Source organism: Dermacentor albipictus, chromosome 7 (assembly GCF_038994185.2).
Source record: "Dermacentor albipictus isolate Rhodes 1998 colony chromosome 7, USDA_Dalb.pri_finalv2, whole genome shotgun sequence".
NCBI classification, from domain to species: Eukaryota; Metazoa; Arthropoda; class Arachnida; order Ixodida; family Ixodidae; genus Dermacentor; species Dermacentor albipictus.
Window position 1 is genome coordinate 55,809,980 of NC_091827.1, and position 17,766 is coordinate 55,827,745.

The following is a 17,766-nucleotide window of genomic DNA, read 5'->3' on the forward strand; positions in this document are numbered from 1 at the left end:
TGGCACACGGCGTTGGCACCGCAGGCTGTTGCTGTTTGGCGACTTGTACAGCTCGTACCGCTATGTTACATAACTTGCAGCGCAAAACTCGACGCACCACTCAGCGGCCTGCAATTGACTAATAATGCTTTCGCATTCAAACTCATAAGTGATTAGGTGTACTCCGATTTTTGCGTTTGATTCCTGTATGGCGTTCTTGTAGTTTCTTGCAATAACACTGTGGCAATCAGCACCACTGAAGAGGTACCGTGTGCCTTCACATAATTCCGTGTGTGTTTTGCTTTTTTTTCATTTGTGTGCACCAGCTCCATGTTCTTTTCACACATAGATAAACACCGATTTGTTAACAAAAAAACGGCTGTGGCTTAGCTAAGGTTAAGCCCAGGATGCGAAGCATACTAGCCTTTATTTTAGTTGTTGAACCACTGTTTAGCCTGGTGAACTGCTGTTGCTTGGCTATATTTGGTTCGGCTAGACGAAGAAACAACTCATGCATTACTGCTTCGCCTTCAAGAGTGGAACGCGACAGCGTTCCCGTCGACCCGCCAAGGGGTGTAAGACAATGGGCTACAGGGCAGCGACTACGCGCCCCGCATTGGACGCGGTGAGCGTCGAGCAAAGCAGCGTTCGGCGCGGCAACGAAATGTGCGCCTGAGCAAGAGACGCACGCCTTAGAAACAGCTCGTTTCTAAGGCAACACCGCATTCACTAGAGGCGCTTTTGTACCGCTTTGAAGCATCGTACTCGTGGCTCAGTGGTAGCGTATCCGTCCCACACTCCGGAGACCCTGGTTCGATTCCCACCCAGCCCGTCTTGCAAGAGTTGAGCCAAAGCCACTTCTCCTCTGTCGTGACGTCACGGTGTCACGTGGTTTCATGGCGACACCGCCGCGTCTGAGGAGCTGGGTTGAGCTCTCGTAATATGCTTCGCATAAAAGAACGCATAGTACTAGGCAAAGAACGCATAGAAACGCATAGCGCGATAAAGGGGAACGGGCTGACGGCCTCGTCAAAATGGTTCTCAAAACGAATGATTTATGGCCAACACGAGAGTTCTTTGGTTAGGGGAGGTTTGGGTAATTAGCAAGGATACGACTATCATGTCAGCCGCCCAAATTGGCACGTCCACGCCGAAGATGTGGTCAGTGCAGTGATACGGTCCATCACCTGTCAGCCGCCCTAATCGGCATGTCCACGCCGTGGACGGAGTCAGTGTACGACCGCAGTCAGCATACGTTCCCTCCTTTCCTTTGTTTGTGCCCAGTGATGTGCGCGCGTTTCCGACAAAGCTCTCTTCGGAGGGAAAGGACAACTGACCTGTAGATTGGTGGGACCTGAGGGCAGCGGTCTCCTGATGCCGGATTGGGGAAACTGTCTGAACAATGACCACACAGGGCAATAAAGAAACAATGGAAAGTGGAAACCATCGGCTTCTACAACCTCTTCATGAGCTTTCTCTGTGCTACTTTGAATTTTCTTTTAAAAATGCAAATATAAACGTGTTTGTCAAACAACCTGAATATCGGGACCAGCATCACGTTCCCTTACTCCTGCACGAGCAAAGTAAGTTCCCCGTCTTACGACTTCCAGTCGCAACACTGGATGGCAGCGGTGAGATAATCTGCGCAGCATTTCGACTTCGACATGGTACGGCCTTTTCTCCTCGAGAGTTGCCATGGTTAACGTGGTTCTTCATGGTAACAAAGGCGTTAGAAGCCTTGTTGAAAGATACCTTGCTTCAACATTTAATTCCTTGAGAAACTTGTCGGCAAAAGAGACGTAGCCATGGATTGGAGGAAGTTGTGCAGAATGGACCTAAACGCGATATGCGCAGAATTCGGTATTGATTGTGCGAAAGAGCTAAAGAAAGCGGAGGTTATTGATGCGAGAGAGGGAAGGGGCAGAGATGACGAGGAGATCGTGGAGGCTCGGGAGGATATTCAGAGACACAGAAAGCAAGAACGTGAAGAACACAAAAGGGAAGATCGAAAGTGACAGCACAAATTCGCAGTACCGCCCGAAAGGCGGCGCACCGATTGCGTAGCAAATTGGTAGATATCCGTATGAATTAAGGATGGTAGCTTTATCGGTCGTATAAAATTGTAAACATTCGCTTATTGACTAAATTAACAGTGATAGAATGTATAAGCGTTACTCAACGAGGACGTAGAAAGGAAGACACACAGAGACAGCGCTGTCTTTGTGTGTCTACTTCTTTCCACGTCATTGTTGCATGCACAGCGAAACACGAGCACATCTCCCTCGATGAGCGCGGAAACTCGCTGTGAAAATGCTGTGGTGAGGAATTGCGGTAGCTGCAAGCGAATTGACCTTCATGCATGTCTCGCTTCAGCGCGAATGAAACGTCGAAAGCACAGCGCATACGAATCTGCCGGCACTACGCGCACTCTGCAGTCATAGCAGATCGCTTTGAATACGATGCCCATGCGGGCGCGCACTTTAGCCGCGTCGCAGATCGCTTTAAAGACACACGAGCGCCGGCAACGCGTCCCCACGGCTTTCGGCAGAGCGTCTGGAACTGCGTCCGCGCTTCGCGTGGCCAACGCCGTAGTAGACGCCGTGGATGTCTCCTCTCTGTACGGAGCGGCGGGCGAGGAGAACATCGAGGCACCGTAGCAGCTGCCTGAGAAGAACGCCCCTCCACCCTCTCCTCACACCTCTCCTTCGCGCACCGCAGGAGAGGGCACGTATCCCGGCCGCGTTCCTCGCTCGCGCACGCGAGATTGAACCCCTTTTGCCGGCTAACCCTCACAAGATTTCAGTCGTACGGAACCTCACAGCGACGCTGACGGTGACGGCAGAAATGGGCCTCGAATGTCCATTTAATTGTTATCGTAATAAAAGGCCGGTTTCCGGTATTCCTTATCTCAAACTTGCAAAGTTGTGGCTCACGAAAAACTGGGCAGTTTTCTTCGTGCACCCATAAAAATACAGGAAGATCACCTTCGTCGTACGAAACTTCGGTGTCCTTCGTCGATCGAAAACGCATGAAGGGACATCTGAAGTCAGAAACGTCACTAACAAAGTACGCTCCAACTCAGCCTACAAAAACTTACGTGACCTGCAACAACGGAGATTGCAGTACTGCGGGGTGACCAGACCACGCAGACCGATCACACAGAAAGCCTGAGTAGTTTTATTTAGATAGTGGGCGATCTGCGGTGAGAAATATCATTCATCAGAAGCATCAAATGGAGGTATTGGACATGACCGACACTCTGGCTGCATGGTGCATTGCCAAGCTCATGTGTATTCACGGGAGCCTGGACTCCAATGGCGCTCCACCCAATTTTCCCAATGAACCTGTTTATGGCTAGGATTCCGTGGATTTTTCCAGCTCCATAAACGATATTGTGGGCCGATCCTGGTGATAATGCAGAAGAGGTGAAAGCACAATGGCCCATGCCTCTGTGGTCTCCTCGTGGTGGGCAACGAGACCTGTAATGCACCCTTGAACTAGCCTTGTCACATTTGCTACCGAAAAAGGTCCCAGGCACAACAGTAAGAACGGAGGTTTACAAAACGTTGTTTACATTAGCCATGCGATGAACATAACTCTGTGCCTTATTTGTAATATTGATTTATTCAAGGTGAGCCTATGTGAGCATGTTTTTCTCGAGATTTCTGTTTGTTTATTGAAATATTCTCACGCAGTGGCAGCTGAAAACTACTGGCGAACGTGTTCCTCTTGCCTGAGTACCACGTGCGTAGAGTGGACTGCGCGTGAAGCCGCGATGATTTCGCTGATTGCGAGCTTCTTGAACTGCCGGAGGTAGGTCTTGCTGCAAAGTTGTGTCAGGACACGGTCGTTACCTCGGTTCCACGATCCGAGCCGACCCACGTCAATTGCTTCAGCACTGACTCGCTAGTAGCGGCGGAAGAGGTACTCCCGGAGGGGGTTGTGTTTCTCCACATTTGCTTGTCGGGCTTCCTCCAGAGCCTCGAGTCGGTTCCCGAGCGGGCAGCTCACGTCGATGATGGTCGCCTCCTAACCCTTGGCAATGACCAGATCAGGGCGGAGTGTAGTGTCACCGGGCTGGTGTGTGGGGCGGTGCACTCCATCACCTTTCCTTGGATAGATTTGTCGTGTAGCACATGGTACCGTGCGCACGTCATGTTTACCCGGAGTGTACTCGCCACTTTAGGGTGGTACTTTTGACTCTAGGTGTCCTTGGCGCGGGAGAAGATGTCACCATGACCCTGAATCTGCCAAGAGACACGCAGATGGTGGGAAGCCTTCCGGGCTTCAGTTCACACTGATTGCTGCTGGGCTGCTAGAGCCCGGAAGTCGCCCTCTTCTACAACTGTGCCACCCCCATTCTACCCTGCTGGCTCCTGGTGGTGGGCTTCGGGACTTGTAACGCACCCTTAGCTACCCTTCTCATACCCGAGACCCAGAGGTCCGAGAAAGAAGCGTAATAGAAGTTTTTAAAAATAAAATGTTTCTTACAATTTTCTAAAAAAATAGGATCGTTTGTTTACATGAAAATTGTAGAGTTTTGGTGCTCGTTTTGGAACAGGCATGAAGGTGAGTCTTCGTGTAGTGCTTGTTTGGTATTTTGGAAGTTTTTAGGCTGGCATAGAAGTGTTTGTCAGTATAGTGTGTGTCTACCTAGTGATTCTCCATTGCTTGGCTCCGATGTGCTCAGCGTAGATGTTGCTAGTTCAGCGATCGACTCCGTCATTGCGCGGTTATTGAATAGCCGCAGGTATTTGTGTCGGCGGCAGAAGTCGCGCATGAATCGGTTGTTGTTGGGGTCCTATGATCCAAGTGCCCCAAAGACGACCGCTTCCATGGACATCTTCTGGTACTTCCGCAGCAGGGACTCCCAGACAAGCTGGTATTTATCCTGCTTGCCCTGGCACGTCGCATTTAGGGCTGCTGGCTGGTTGTGGAACGGGCAAACCACATACAAGATGATTACCTCCGGGCCTCTGAAAAGCACAAGGTAAGGACGGACATTAGTCGCACCAACTGGCCGACCCTGGTGGCTGACAGTGAACTTGATGGAGGCAGTGCCTGTCACTGGGTTCACAATTTGGTTATGGCGGTTTGTGTATGGTTTATTTTGAGTCATGCAAAGACACAGAGCATGCGGCAGGGTCTCGGGTTGACCACCGCAAATTCTACACTGTTGGTCCATGGCCGCAGCTCACGGCCTCGCTGAGTTCAGGGAAACCGCTAAGTTGAGGATGAACGAAACGAAAGCCGGCAAACCTCGTGATTTGACCGGTGCGCAAGAAGTGGGCAATGCTCCGGTCGGTGGCAACGCACTCCATTACTTTCCACTGACTGGGTTTTCGATTTCGGTGGAGATCGCAATTACGCGGGTTCCCCAGTGTTGTCCTGCGTCTCCTCACCACCTTAGAGTGTTTCCTCCAACCAATTGTCAGGTCGCCTCTGGAGATGCGGGTGCTTCTTCTAACTCCTAGGCCCCAGCCAGTCATTGAGCAGCCTTGCGGGCCTCTGCTCACACGGACTGAAATTGCCTCACCATGGCCCGGAACTCGCCCTCCGTCTCGCCGCTCAGGTCTCGCATCTCAGCCATGTAACCAGATTCGGCAGGCAGCTGCAGCCTCTTTCTTGTTACCGCCAAGAGCGCCTGCAATGCCAGATCCTGAACTTCCGTGTCAGCAGAACAGAAAAGTTTGAATGCAGTATCAGCTCTGCAGATGTCACCGATTTCTGCCACCAGAGGAATGCCGATCGCGCCAGCCGTTGAGCTACCGCAAAGGTAGTCGTTCGCAGCGTTGGCATTCAGATAAAGCATCCGCTTGATGCGAGGGTGGGACGCTGTATCCAGGGGATACCACTCTGCCTTACCAAGAAGTTAAACCTCATGGCAAACTCGAGCGCCGGAAATACGAATGTTTTAACAGCGTCCAATCTGCACCATGGGGCGAGCATTGAGGTAAGCAGATTGCTTACCCAGGTTGATGGCTTCGTCTACTGTTGCCCAGTCAGGTAGTACAGAGAACTCGAGTGGCAGCCCGAGGAAGGTATGCGCCTCAATGTTACCGATAGAAGGAATTCGGTCACCGTACACTCTTAAAATATCCACACCCCAATGGGTGTAATAGGGTTGTTTCGGTTTTCTCAATCTTGTAAACACCCTTGAAACGCCATTCTTTTTTTTTCAAGAAAAGGTGCTCCACAAGAAAACACCCTTTGAACGCCCAACTCTTTCTAATTTACACCCTAATTTTACGGGTGTAAATTAACAAAGCTATAGTATGACCAATGAACATTGGCGGGTTACGTATTTATATCCTGCTGGTGTGCTAAGCAGTGGGACATCCTGTGTCCTTAGTGCAGCATCCTTTGTTATTACGCTGTGCTGCTTGGTGGCTGTGTACTGTCACTGCAGAGGAAGATGACGAAAAGCATGGGGTGTGTGCCTTGCTGCAATAGTGAAACCCTAAATTTTTTGCCTGAGAGGGCCACAAAATATATATAGTACTACATACTATAGACACATTGCTCCACAAGGGAAGCAATGTGGCCACATTTCTCACATTCTGACTCATATACTGAACAGGATAGTTACATAGCTAAGGCTAGGCAGCATTTAGAATACCTAGGCGGTCGACTAACTGTACGGTTGTAGTGAACGCTCATGTACTTGCAGAGACCCGCCATTGTTGCTTAGTGGCTGTGACGTTCCACGAGGTCGCGGGATGGAATCCCGGCCGCGGCGGCCAGATTTCGAGGGGGGCGAAATGCGAAAGCACCCGTGTACTTAGATTTAGGTGCACGTTAAAGAACCCCCAGGTGGTGTAATTTCCGGAGACTCCCCCTACATCGTGCCTTTTAATCAGAAAGTTGTTTGGCACATAAAACCACATAATTTAATTTTTAATTTTTACTTGCAGGGAAAACAAATTTTGGAAGGGTGCTGTCCTTGCTAAACCTATATTGAAGGCGTGGTGTCTGTGTTATACCCATATGGGAAAGGTGTCGGCTGTTCTACCGTCATCATCAGCAGCAGCAGCCTGGTTCCGCCCACGGCAGTGTAAATGCCTCTCCCTTACTTCTCCAACTACCCCGGTAATGTACTAATTGTGGCCGTGTTGTCCCTGAAAACTTCTTAATCTCATCCGCCCACCTACCTTTCTGCCACCCCCTGCTGCGCTTCCTTTTTCTTGGAATCCAGTCCGTAACCCTTAATGACCATCGGTTATTGCCAGAGTTGGTGGAGAGGTCACATTCACGGGGCTGCCACTTGCAGAAGCAGGTGGCGTTGATGCAGGCATGGTCTCCCTCGAGGGGACCGCAGTCGGGGTCATGCTTGAAAGTGGGGTGTCAGTGTTAGAGCCGGTGCTTTCTGTTGCCGAAGCCAGTTGGTTTGCATTGCAGACGAGGCTTGCCGTGCAGTCTTTTTTGTGCCTGCTGGTGGTTGTCGGGATCTTTCATGGAGTTAAAGGAGCATGTGCATTCAGTGCACTTGTGCAGGTGTGGCATCCGTGGGATGAGTTCGTGCTGGTAGCCAGTAAAGCATCTGTGCGACGTCGGCAGGTTTCCCAAGATCTTTCTGTAAATAGAGCAAAAATGGGTAGTTCTTAGGATCCTGGTGCCATGCTATTGCTCGAGGTGTCACTGAAGACTGCCGTCAGGATGTCCAAACTGCCGGCCAGTAGCTGGTTCAGCAGCCTTCTTCTGTAAATATGAAACAGCTGAGGAAAGAAAAGAAAGCATATCAATTCCTGCTCGTGGTGCATCGGCTGTGATCCGGGACTGGCATAGTTGAAGTGAGGTGGCGGTGGGCTAGTGGGCGGGCGAGCGAAAGAGGATTCGGCTGGGTGGCCTGGAGTCGGGGGTGCTTGAAGGTGGCGCCATCTCGTCCGACAGCGGGAGAGGGGAGCAGAAAAAATAAAGAAAGAACGCCATGCAAACAGGAGACAAGCGGGCTCGTGAAGTGCACGTGAGCGCCTCTCTCACTGCAGCACAAGTGGAGCCTATAGGTTTCCTGCATGCAATGGCGCGCACAGAAAAAGAAGGAAACGAAATCAGAAACCTACGGCGCGAATGCCGCGAAACAAGAAACGAAATAATTACCAATGGACTAGAAGTTCCCGCATGCAAGAAATTAAATGGAGCGCTTCGATGAAACGCAATTGAATGACGTTTACGAGAGGAGAGAATAATAACATACGGCGAAAACAAAAAAAAGTTACTAGTTCGAAACAAGCCAAGCAGCGAATCCGGCAACGTTGACACTTACTCAGCAGGCAGCAAGCCTTTCCAGGAGTACGGGGCTTTCAAGAAGGGCAGGGATGTCTGAACAATATATTTTACCGCTTCAAGCGATCGGATCTTAGCCCAAAATGGACGACCCGTGTCAACCGTTTCTATGTGCGTGCCGCCCTCTCTTTGTCGGCATTCCAAACACTTGCGTACCTAGTTTCCTTTCCTTCCCCTCTCCAGTTGTGCTGGTGCCGTCGAAACGACACACATGTCACAGGAAACATGCGTCACACACACATGTTTCCTCAGCCTTCTCGGAACAGCAGCTGCATTCTCGCCTCTGCTCCTGCCGTGGCTCTTCCTAGGCGCTTTGCTCCTCAGGAGTCTGTACTATACGCGAATGCGATTGAAATTATATAATAATAACAGATGTGATACGAGGATGTATTTTCGGTACTACCAATACGATGACCACCATTAAGGACAATAAATGTGTTCGTACCTTTGTTCAAAATTCTATGTCACCTCTGTGTCGTGTGCTCAGCTTCGCTAGTCATTCACCTTCACAGAGTGGAATATATCATGGTTTTTTTTCTCTCCCCTGAGGGCCCTAGCTACATGTCGAAATTTCTCACATCGACAGTGCTTTCACTTTACTTTTTTCGTGAAATGAACCAAACACCCAAGAAACTGGAATTTTGCTTAGTGTGTCGGAGCTAAATTGGCAGCTTCAATCAGAAAATTCATCGACTGTATTATGAGCCCTATATAAAGGTATATATGTAGCATATGCGTCACTAGAACGATGCCTCGCTTTTTCCGTGGCGGGATTTCTTTATGGTGACCGTTGGAATATATGACAACTTTAAAAAATTCCAGTACAGGAGGAGCGAGACATCAGGGGTGGCGTACATGCAGTTGGTGAACATGATGGAGCGAAATGATGCGCAAACTAGGACATTCGAGTGCGCATTTTTCGCAACAGTATCGGTGAATGTATTCGCTGTCATGAAACAAACATACTTCCTGACGCTATCGAAGAGATGCAGAGATACGGGCTCTTGCTGTCGATGCATAGAAGATTCTGTGCAATCACTACAATGTGACCTGCAAATCTTCTCAGGCCCTCTATTCTTCGGTAAGAATGTGCTGCCAATGTAGTTGCATTTTTTTGCTAGAGTAGATGCTGCATGCACGCTGCCTTTACTCTCATATTTTTAGAGTGCGGTGTTTAAATTTTTCGTAGCTTGTCGCTTCAGATGAAACTTTACCCCTGTACAGCCTCCCTGATTTTTAATAATATAGCGCGAGCGTCGACTGAACTGCTTATAACTGCTTATAACGGCGATAAGCGTGCAACAAGGCGAGAGTTCGCGCACGAGCCTTGTTGCCTTGTTGCACTCGCCTTGTTGCACGCTCTTTTTGCACGCTTATCGCCGTTTTAAAGCGCTCACCAGCAGTTCAGTCGACGCTCGCGCTATATTATTAAAAATCAGGGAGGCTGTACATACTACAAGATGAACATTGCTACATGTGAGAAACCACTTCACGAAAGCCCGATGAAGCATGTAATCTGGTGCTTTCGTGGTCGCGATGGTGTGAAGGCACCGACAGTCATCGGGACGGACACTTCACGAAATAAAAAAAAAAGAAATTCTTCGCATACTTGCCATGCTTCTAACTGAAGTGTTTTTGTTCTTCCAGGCAACGGGAGCACGCCTTAGTGCAGTAAGGTGCGACAAGATTGACAACTTGGGCCATTTTGCAAAGTAGATTATTGACACTTTGGAGGCGCACGTTTCTTAGCATTATCCGAGCGCCAGTGAGACTCGAGCATAAATGTCTGGGACAGATATACACGCCTTGGCCGGTCGCTTCCAAAAACACTCAAGATAGGGGCGTTTGCTTCAAAGCTCGCATCCACTTCCAGTGCGATACTGCCATTCGTTATCGCTGCGCATTTAGCGGAATTTTCTTGGCACGGACAGAGGCACCGCAGGAAGACATCGGTGCTGTCGCAAGGCGCTGCTTGAACTTCGCCAGCTCCGGACGGAGGGAGTCGCTCGTGCAATCAGGCGCTATGCTTATACTGGCAAAACCTGCTTCTTCCAGGGGGCAGTAGCCTCGCGCATGTGTTTTCCTCCAACAACTAATTGCATAACACTTACGCCTTTCCGCTACGATCAGTTCCCTCGAGCTCAGTGAACGTGAACACTACTTCATAGACGGCAGTTATTTTTACGGCTGGGGCAAGTTAGCAGCTTCGATCGGCACATCTGCTTACTAAAAGGTAAGACATCTGTTCTTTTAGTTTCTGCGGCGTATTTTGTACAGCTTTGTTCAGTTATGTGCCAACCTAATAGAACATAGTCCATTATAACTTGCATTGCTAAAACGCAATTTTCGTTCTGATTTGTGGCAAGAACGTTTCACGTGGTTTCGACTTGCGCTTTTCCAGATGGCTTATATTACGCTTGCGTAACTTTGCATAACCTCGACAAAGGCCTGAAAAAATGTTATTTTCCACAGCAATTTTACAAAATAGGTTTTCAACCACCTAAATATCTTGCTTCGCTAGCATTCAATCAATCATTTGTTTTCTTCGCGTTTCATTTGGTAAAAGTACAATCGGCATTTAAAGCGAATTCTGTGCTCAGAAATTTTTCTTTACACGTCACTGCAGAGAAAAGTTACATTCTGAAGTTTTCCCCTAAACCAAGTGCTTCAAGAAAAGAATTCCCATATTATGCACAGATTGAAGCAGCTGATAACTGCAGTGCAGTTCTTGAACACTTAAATTTTTCAAGGCAAAGACGCTCACACATTTTATGGGACTGCAAGATTACATGGCATCGCATACCAATTTTGTACCGTAAAACTCATTCAATCGACGTATAGAGATCCTTATAATGCAGTGTGCAAACTGTTTCCAGATATTTTTGTTAGCTATTCAAGAAAAGCTAAGAAATGTCTGTTTTCTAGGGCCAGTGCGGGCTTCAACAAATTAGCCCTTGCTAGTCATAGCATCTCCGTGTGGTCCTATAACGTACTTGTGAATTCTCTTAGTTGTGACAATAAAATTTATTAGCATTATGGTGATTGTACACATAACCCTCTGCTAACGAAAACTATGGTATTATAAGACGTAGACTAGCAGTACTAACGAGAAGCTGGATGGTTTGCTCGGCATTGCAGGAGTTAGAGCGTATTCTTTTCCTAATCACAAGGCCCTCTACTCAATAACCAGCGCCTCTAGTCATAAGAAATATTTAGTTTTTTTCGCAATATATTGCAAAATCTCTAAAATGGCAGAATTCGTAATCAATTCTTTTAAATATGGGAAACCGGGCTCATATGACATAAATATTCCCATTACAGGTCCCGTATTTGGTGTGAAAAGTCTGCGTTCTGTTGCCAGAAAAATGTATCAGTTCGGACGCCTTATGAACACCGCCACTGAAAGAAGTGAACGAATGCATAATTGCACGAGCGCTCTACAAGCAAGTTTTTCGCGTCCACAGCATGCTTGCAAATGGCGAATTTTCTGGAAGGCCACATTAGCCACATCGATAAACCTGCACTTAGCTTCAATGAAGCAGCGGCCTGTGCTTCCGAAAATACCAGCGATGACAACATAATGCCCACTTTTGAGGCCACATAGTTTTTTCCACTTGATAATATAGCAGAAAAAGAAAAGGAAATGTTAGCTGATAGTTTAGTGCTGCAAAGCCAGCGCATACGGGTGTAGTGCTCGTGAGTACGCTAACGGCCACACGCTCCTTTTGAGCTAAACTTGCTTTGTATCCCAACTCTCGTTCACGCCGGTGGTTTCAGAGTGGTCGTTACTAATTCCGAAAAACACAATCCAAGTATCACTTTGGTTTGGCGGCTACTAATTTGCTCAAAGAATGAGTTCAACTGATCTTTAGTTCGGCAGTGCTGATACGATTGGACCGATCAACAGGGAAGAGTGGTGGCCCTATTGCAGGCATTTGCTGGCCTTGCTTTGCACTGACGTCAAGTATCTTCGAGGTCGTCCTTTAGCTTATAGGTTTTGCCGCGGCTGCCACATTCATGGAATGAGCACTCGGACCCATCCTATCGCCGGCGGGAAAAGCTTGCGGTTCTCCCTGAAAACTGTCGCTTGTCGGCATTTGGCATCCGGTGATTCACAAATGACACGGTGTTGTGAAGTTGGCCAGGCTGACCACAGTGAATGGTCAGCCTGCCTTTACCACAACTCAGAGCGATGGCCTGACTATATCTAGCAGTATTTTAGAGCAATTAGCAGAACACTATTTTCCGCATAACTCTTCGCAAGCTTTAGTAGAAAAGCTCGCGATCTAGAGCTATCTTCTTCAAGGTAAGCCTCGACCATTGTAATGGCATGAGTATTGCAGCACCCATGGCTTCGCTTCAGCGAATCTAGCGTGACCTCAGTTACGGCTGAATGCGCATGGGAGTCCCTATATTATTTGTTCGCATGACCATTCGCTCTCTCCGACCCGCAACCGATAGCGCACGCGCTATCGCTAAGCTATGATATCGGCGGCTCGCGTAGAATTCGCAAAGTGATTGCGTGTCACGTCGTACAAAGTGAATGGTCATGCCGACGGTGATATAGGAAGGCACATGCAGATAGCACCTCATTTGACGTCTACCTTGATTGGCGGGCCATCAGGTGGTGCCGCTATGCTCTTCGGCACACGTTGGCAGCGATCACTGTCTTTAGCTCGTTACTGCACATGCTCGCACATGTAGGTGCCTTAATCACGTGTCGTTGCGTAAGCCGATATTTTGTACTGCTTGAATTAAATTAACCTCATTTTCTCGTGAGCCCTCAAGGTTAACCTATCTTAGCTGCTTACTTTATCTTCAGCGCGTGAACTCCAGTTTTATAAATGTACGTTTATTCACCCGACGGAAACCAAAGTTCGTCATACTACCGGTACTAAACATTTAGGTGACACACAAATCCTTCGAATGACTGCTCTCCCGGAAAACAGCGGTCATGTATTACAGACATAAATTCTTCACTCGGAAAGTTGTGATCCCTGCTACCCTTCAGCAGTATCCTGGAACGCAATTCTGTTCATGCATTCACTGTCGCTATGGTAAAGCTTGGCATTTCCGTAAGCAAAAAAAATCACATCGCAGTCATTTCATTTGAAATGTATGTGAAATATGTGAGCCGGTGAAACAGCTAGTGAAACAGCTGCGAAACAACGCAAAAGGAAAAGAAATCAGTGGATGCACACGGGCACTCGAGATTAGTTCGTATGACTCTACATGGTAGCATGTTGTTTGTGCTGTTGACCGGTCTTCGTGTTCATTACCCACTAGCTGGAGCTTCGATGCAGTTACGCGCTAAATTGTTTTACACTTCCACAATTGTTTCGTCGTTCTGACGTTGTAATTTATTCTGCAGTGGGCAGAAGTCAAGACTGCAATGGATGTCGAATCGTACCGAGATGTCGCTGGCGTGTGGCTGCACAATGCCTTCCGTGAGGAAAACGTCCGCTCGGCCATACAGTACAAGCCTCGGGAAGGTGACATCTTCATCGTAACTTATCCAAAGTGCGGCACCAATTGGGTTCAGTTCATCGTCTACAACATATTGACACGCGCCAAGCCCCTGCCGAGCCTGCGCGAATTCGGTCTCTTGAGTCCCTTCATAGATATGATCGGCGCCGAAGCGGCCGATAATCCGTCGAGGAACGGCCCTATCATGACCCATCTACCACCGAATGTCCTTCAGCCTGTCAAGGGTTGCAAATACATCTACGTCACTAGGAACCCGTACGACTGTGCCGTGTCCTTCTACCACTTCATCAAGGGATTCACACTGAAGACGGTGACTGACGTCTCTTTCGAGAGCTTCCTGTCCATGTTCCTGTCGGGAAAGGTGATGTTTTGAATTTTTAGCTCGCTTAGGGCCGGCTAACCCTAACAAATATTGCACATCTAAATATACACCAATACCAGCTGAACATAACTTTGTAAACTTACGCAGCCTTGTAGCCCAGCAATATTAAATGAATATACTCGTCCCCAATCCAAATAATTACAGTAGGGAAATATTTTAAGTGGTTCATTGATATTGTTCTCAAAGACAGCAGGAAGGAAGGACGTCGGAGCCTTCCTCTTAAGGAAACTGCATTTCTTTTCATGTTAATCTGCTCGGTCAACAGGAATGTTCTTGTATTTCTTCTCCCGAAGAGAGACGCGTTACCTACAAACAAGCTGCGAAAAAAAAACCTAGATGCTTGATTGTCGATTGACAAAGCAAAATGGCAAATCAAAATTTATATTACGGAATTTTACGTGCCAAAACCGCAATATGATTATGAGGCAGGCCATAGCGGGCGACGGCGAAATAATTTTGACCACCAGGAGTTCTTTACCGTGCATCTAAACCTAAGTACACGAGCGTTATCGCGTTTAACTCCCGTCGAAATGCAGCTGCATGGCCGGGATTTCATGCCATCACCTCTTCCTTAAACCAAAGCCACGATGGTTTAACGAAATGGCATAAGTACTGGTATTCCAAAGACAAAAAAGTTGAAGCCTGCATTTATTGAGTACGTTTAGGCGCCAGTCACACCGTCTTTGTCTACTCGTCATAACTGGGTGCGATACTATTTCGTGCTGACCTTGCGTTTGTCTGCATATTTTCGCAGGTTATCTACGGTGACTACTTCGATCATCTGCTTCCTTGGTACGACCGCAGGGCAGAAGAGAACGTGCTATTTTTAACGTACGAGCAACTGTCGCAAGACACGAGAGGAGAGGTACTGAAGATCGCCGACTTCCTCGGCGACGACCATGGTGCTGCACTACGGAAGGACGAAGCCCTGTTCCAGCGCATCTTGGACGCCTGCAGTCTCGAAAGCATGAAGGCTTTCTTTAAGGACCCGCCGACAGAGCGGATAAAGGAAATAGTCAAAGCAGTCACAGAAATATCACTGACCTCGACAGAGCCTTTGAACAGACATCCAGATAGGAACATCGATAAGCACGATGGTGCTGGTTTTGTGAGGAAAGGCATCGTCGGAGATTGGAGGAATTACTTCACTCCAGAACAGCTAGAAAAGACGAAGGCTTGGATCACCTCCAAAACAAGCGGAAGTGACGTTATGGAACTGTGGCGTGAACATGATCTCCCATGATATTCTAGCTTGAACTCTAACGCAATCCTCCAGAAATTGCCGCCGTATTATAGTCAATTTCTGAGGCAGGGACCTTGTTTCCTGCTCTTGTCTCCAAGATTTCTTGGTTCGCAACCAATGGTAATGTACAGTACAACCTTAAGTGTTAGCGAGCTCGCCCAGAAAATGTAATTCGACGTCGTAATATTTAAAGCAAATGTTTTATAGAAGGTGCACTATATTTGGGGTTTCTTTTGATTGAAAATATGTCTCAGTACATGCAACTGAACACTTTTATCCGTTCCGAATTGAACTGTGTTCCTTGCATAGCTAAAGCTTTTTGAGCGCTTGTGGAGGCAAATCTCGCACGATATTTTATTGACCATGTTTCCGTGCATATTTACCAACACTCCCCTTACTTTCAAAAGAAATTTCGACACTTCATTCTTTCTTTTAGAAAAGGTACTAAGTAGAAATATATTTTGACGTATTCATCATGCTTTATTTTTTTACATTTTCGTGTGGTACACTGAAAAAAAACAAGATCCTGTTGTCGAACCGAGGTAGCTGTAACCACCTGTTCTCCCTTTCATATTGCAGCTTAAGCATTGTGATCTTTTTTGTGCATGTTTTGTTCTCCCGTGCCTAATGTATTTCCTATTCTATTATTTGGTTAGTAAAATTATTCAGCAAATTTTTCTCTAAAACTTCCCTGTGCGGCAGCGGTGCGTCGTTGGTTAAATAATTCGCTCTCAAAGATAAAAACAAAAAAGACACACTGGACTGCGCCCATGTTGAGTATTTTTAGCGTTTGTTTGAGCAGCAGCAACTTTCTTTACCAAGGCCGTCTGAGTAACGCGAAACAACGAAAAAATATAACTTCCATAAGTTGGGTATGTTACCGCTTTACAAACGGTGTGTACGAAGTGTGCTTGCATATGATCGTAAGCTACCACAATTGTTCACAACAAATGGGCACAGTTACCTGTGAAGTAACGTGGCACTAATAACACCCTTTTTTACATTTTCTGCATGCTTGGATAAAGTAATAAAGACGCCAGAAGGGAAAAATTATGCCGTAAATCTGTGGCGAGCATCGACACTAACTACAGTTCGCAGTTCAATTTCACAAGGAATAGTATTTTTGAACGTGTGATAATAAGGTTCATTTTAAGGAATTACATGTAAAAAAAAACACAAATTTACTATCAAATAGCTGGAAAACACTCAGTTTGCAATCGGTGACTAACTTCTTAAAGATGGGTATGATAGGGCTAGGTTATCGAACTGGTACTGTTCATACTGATGTTCGATTTTACTTCGCAAATAAGTGCTTGCAGTGCAGATTGGCAACCACTTCTGGGGTATTTTTTTCAATGCCTTCCAATGTCAATGCAACGCGACCGGAGGTTTCTCGGGGAACACCGTAGCTAATCTGTACCATATTACTTTTATTAAGTTTTCCTCTAAATATTTTATGTTACACATGCGAACATACACCAATTGAAACCGCTTTTTTTTTCGCTTTTCTACACTGTAACTGAACCATTTCCAATCAATTAGAAAAAGATATCCCGAGGGAGAAATATGTTTCGCTTCGACACTGTAGTATCTGCCCCGAGTAGTGGAACGGGGACTTGTTTTCCTGAAGAAAGTCCTCTGGAGAATAAAAATGCGCTAAAATGCTTATCAGACGCATTATTACGCAATGACAAGTAGTTTATCTGCTTCATTACAACCATTACATTTGAACACAAACGTATAATTAGTAAATTCAACCAATTCGAATTCATATATTGGCTAAAACAAGAATTATAAGGAAATCACACTGATAGAACAGAAAATGTTAAGGGAAAGGAAGAGTGCAATGTGAATCACGGAAAGATTATTTAAAAAGAAATGAAACTGGGCTAGTCATGCACCACCTAGGCTAGTGCAGCTGACCAATGGTACGTAAGCGTACAATGAGTGAGACTGCACGTTGTGAAGATTGCTTGCGCGATCGCTGTAAACAAGCTCAATTCGCTAACTTTTTTACCTGAATATGCACATAATGACTCGAGTTGCACCATAATGAGTAAAACATTACTGACGCCTATTATTGTGGTGACCCTTCCATTGCGAACGCAATACTCGCATGGCATCCGACATCAGTCGGTGTGCAGTAGCACGCAACCTTAAACCAAAGTACACCGGTCCATTGGTGGCACTGAGGCGGCGCGCCGCAGCTCCCCCTGTAGGTGCTGCATGGTACTGCAGCGCACTTGGTGCCAAGAGAGTGGAAAGGTAGTCGACGATCGCCGAGGAGCGGATGGTATGATTAGAAGTGCTGAGGCATAGAAAAGGCAGCTGAGGCAAGACAGGGGTAATGAAAGATCGCTGAGAGAGTCCTCCGTCCTGCACTACACTTGAA

At 47.1% G+C, this 17,766-nt stretch overlaps 1 protein-coding gene across 1 annotated transcript; it reads left to right on the forward strand.

Annotated features, from left to right (window-relative positions):
* Positions 1-10,101: 10,101 nt before the first annotated feature.
* Positions 10,102-16,050, forward strand: LOC135906766 (sulfotransferase ssu-1-like). Its single transcript, XM_065438345.1, has 3 exons — positions 10,102-10,495; positions 13,634-14,110; positions 14,886-16,050. Exons 2-3 carry the CDS (start codon positions 13,655-13,657, stop codon positions 15,372-15,374), a joined length of 945 nt encoding a protein of 314 aa, XP_065294417.1. The 5' UTR covers positions 10,102-10,495; positions 13,634-13,654; the 3' UTR covers positions 15,375-16,050.
* Positions 16,051-17,766: the final 1,716 nt, after the last annotated feature.

Coding starts and splice junctions, on each gene's coding strand:
- LOC135906766 (XM_065438345.1), top strand. CDS start 13,655: ATGGATGTCGAATCGTACCGAGATGTCGCTGGCGTGTGGCTGCACAAT. Junction 14,111..14,885: donor CCATGTTCCTGTCGGGAAAG/GTGATGTTTTGA, acceptor ATATTTTCGCAG/GTTATCTACGGTGACTACTT.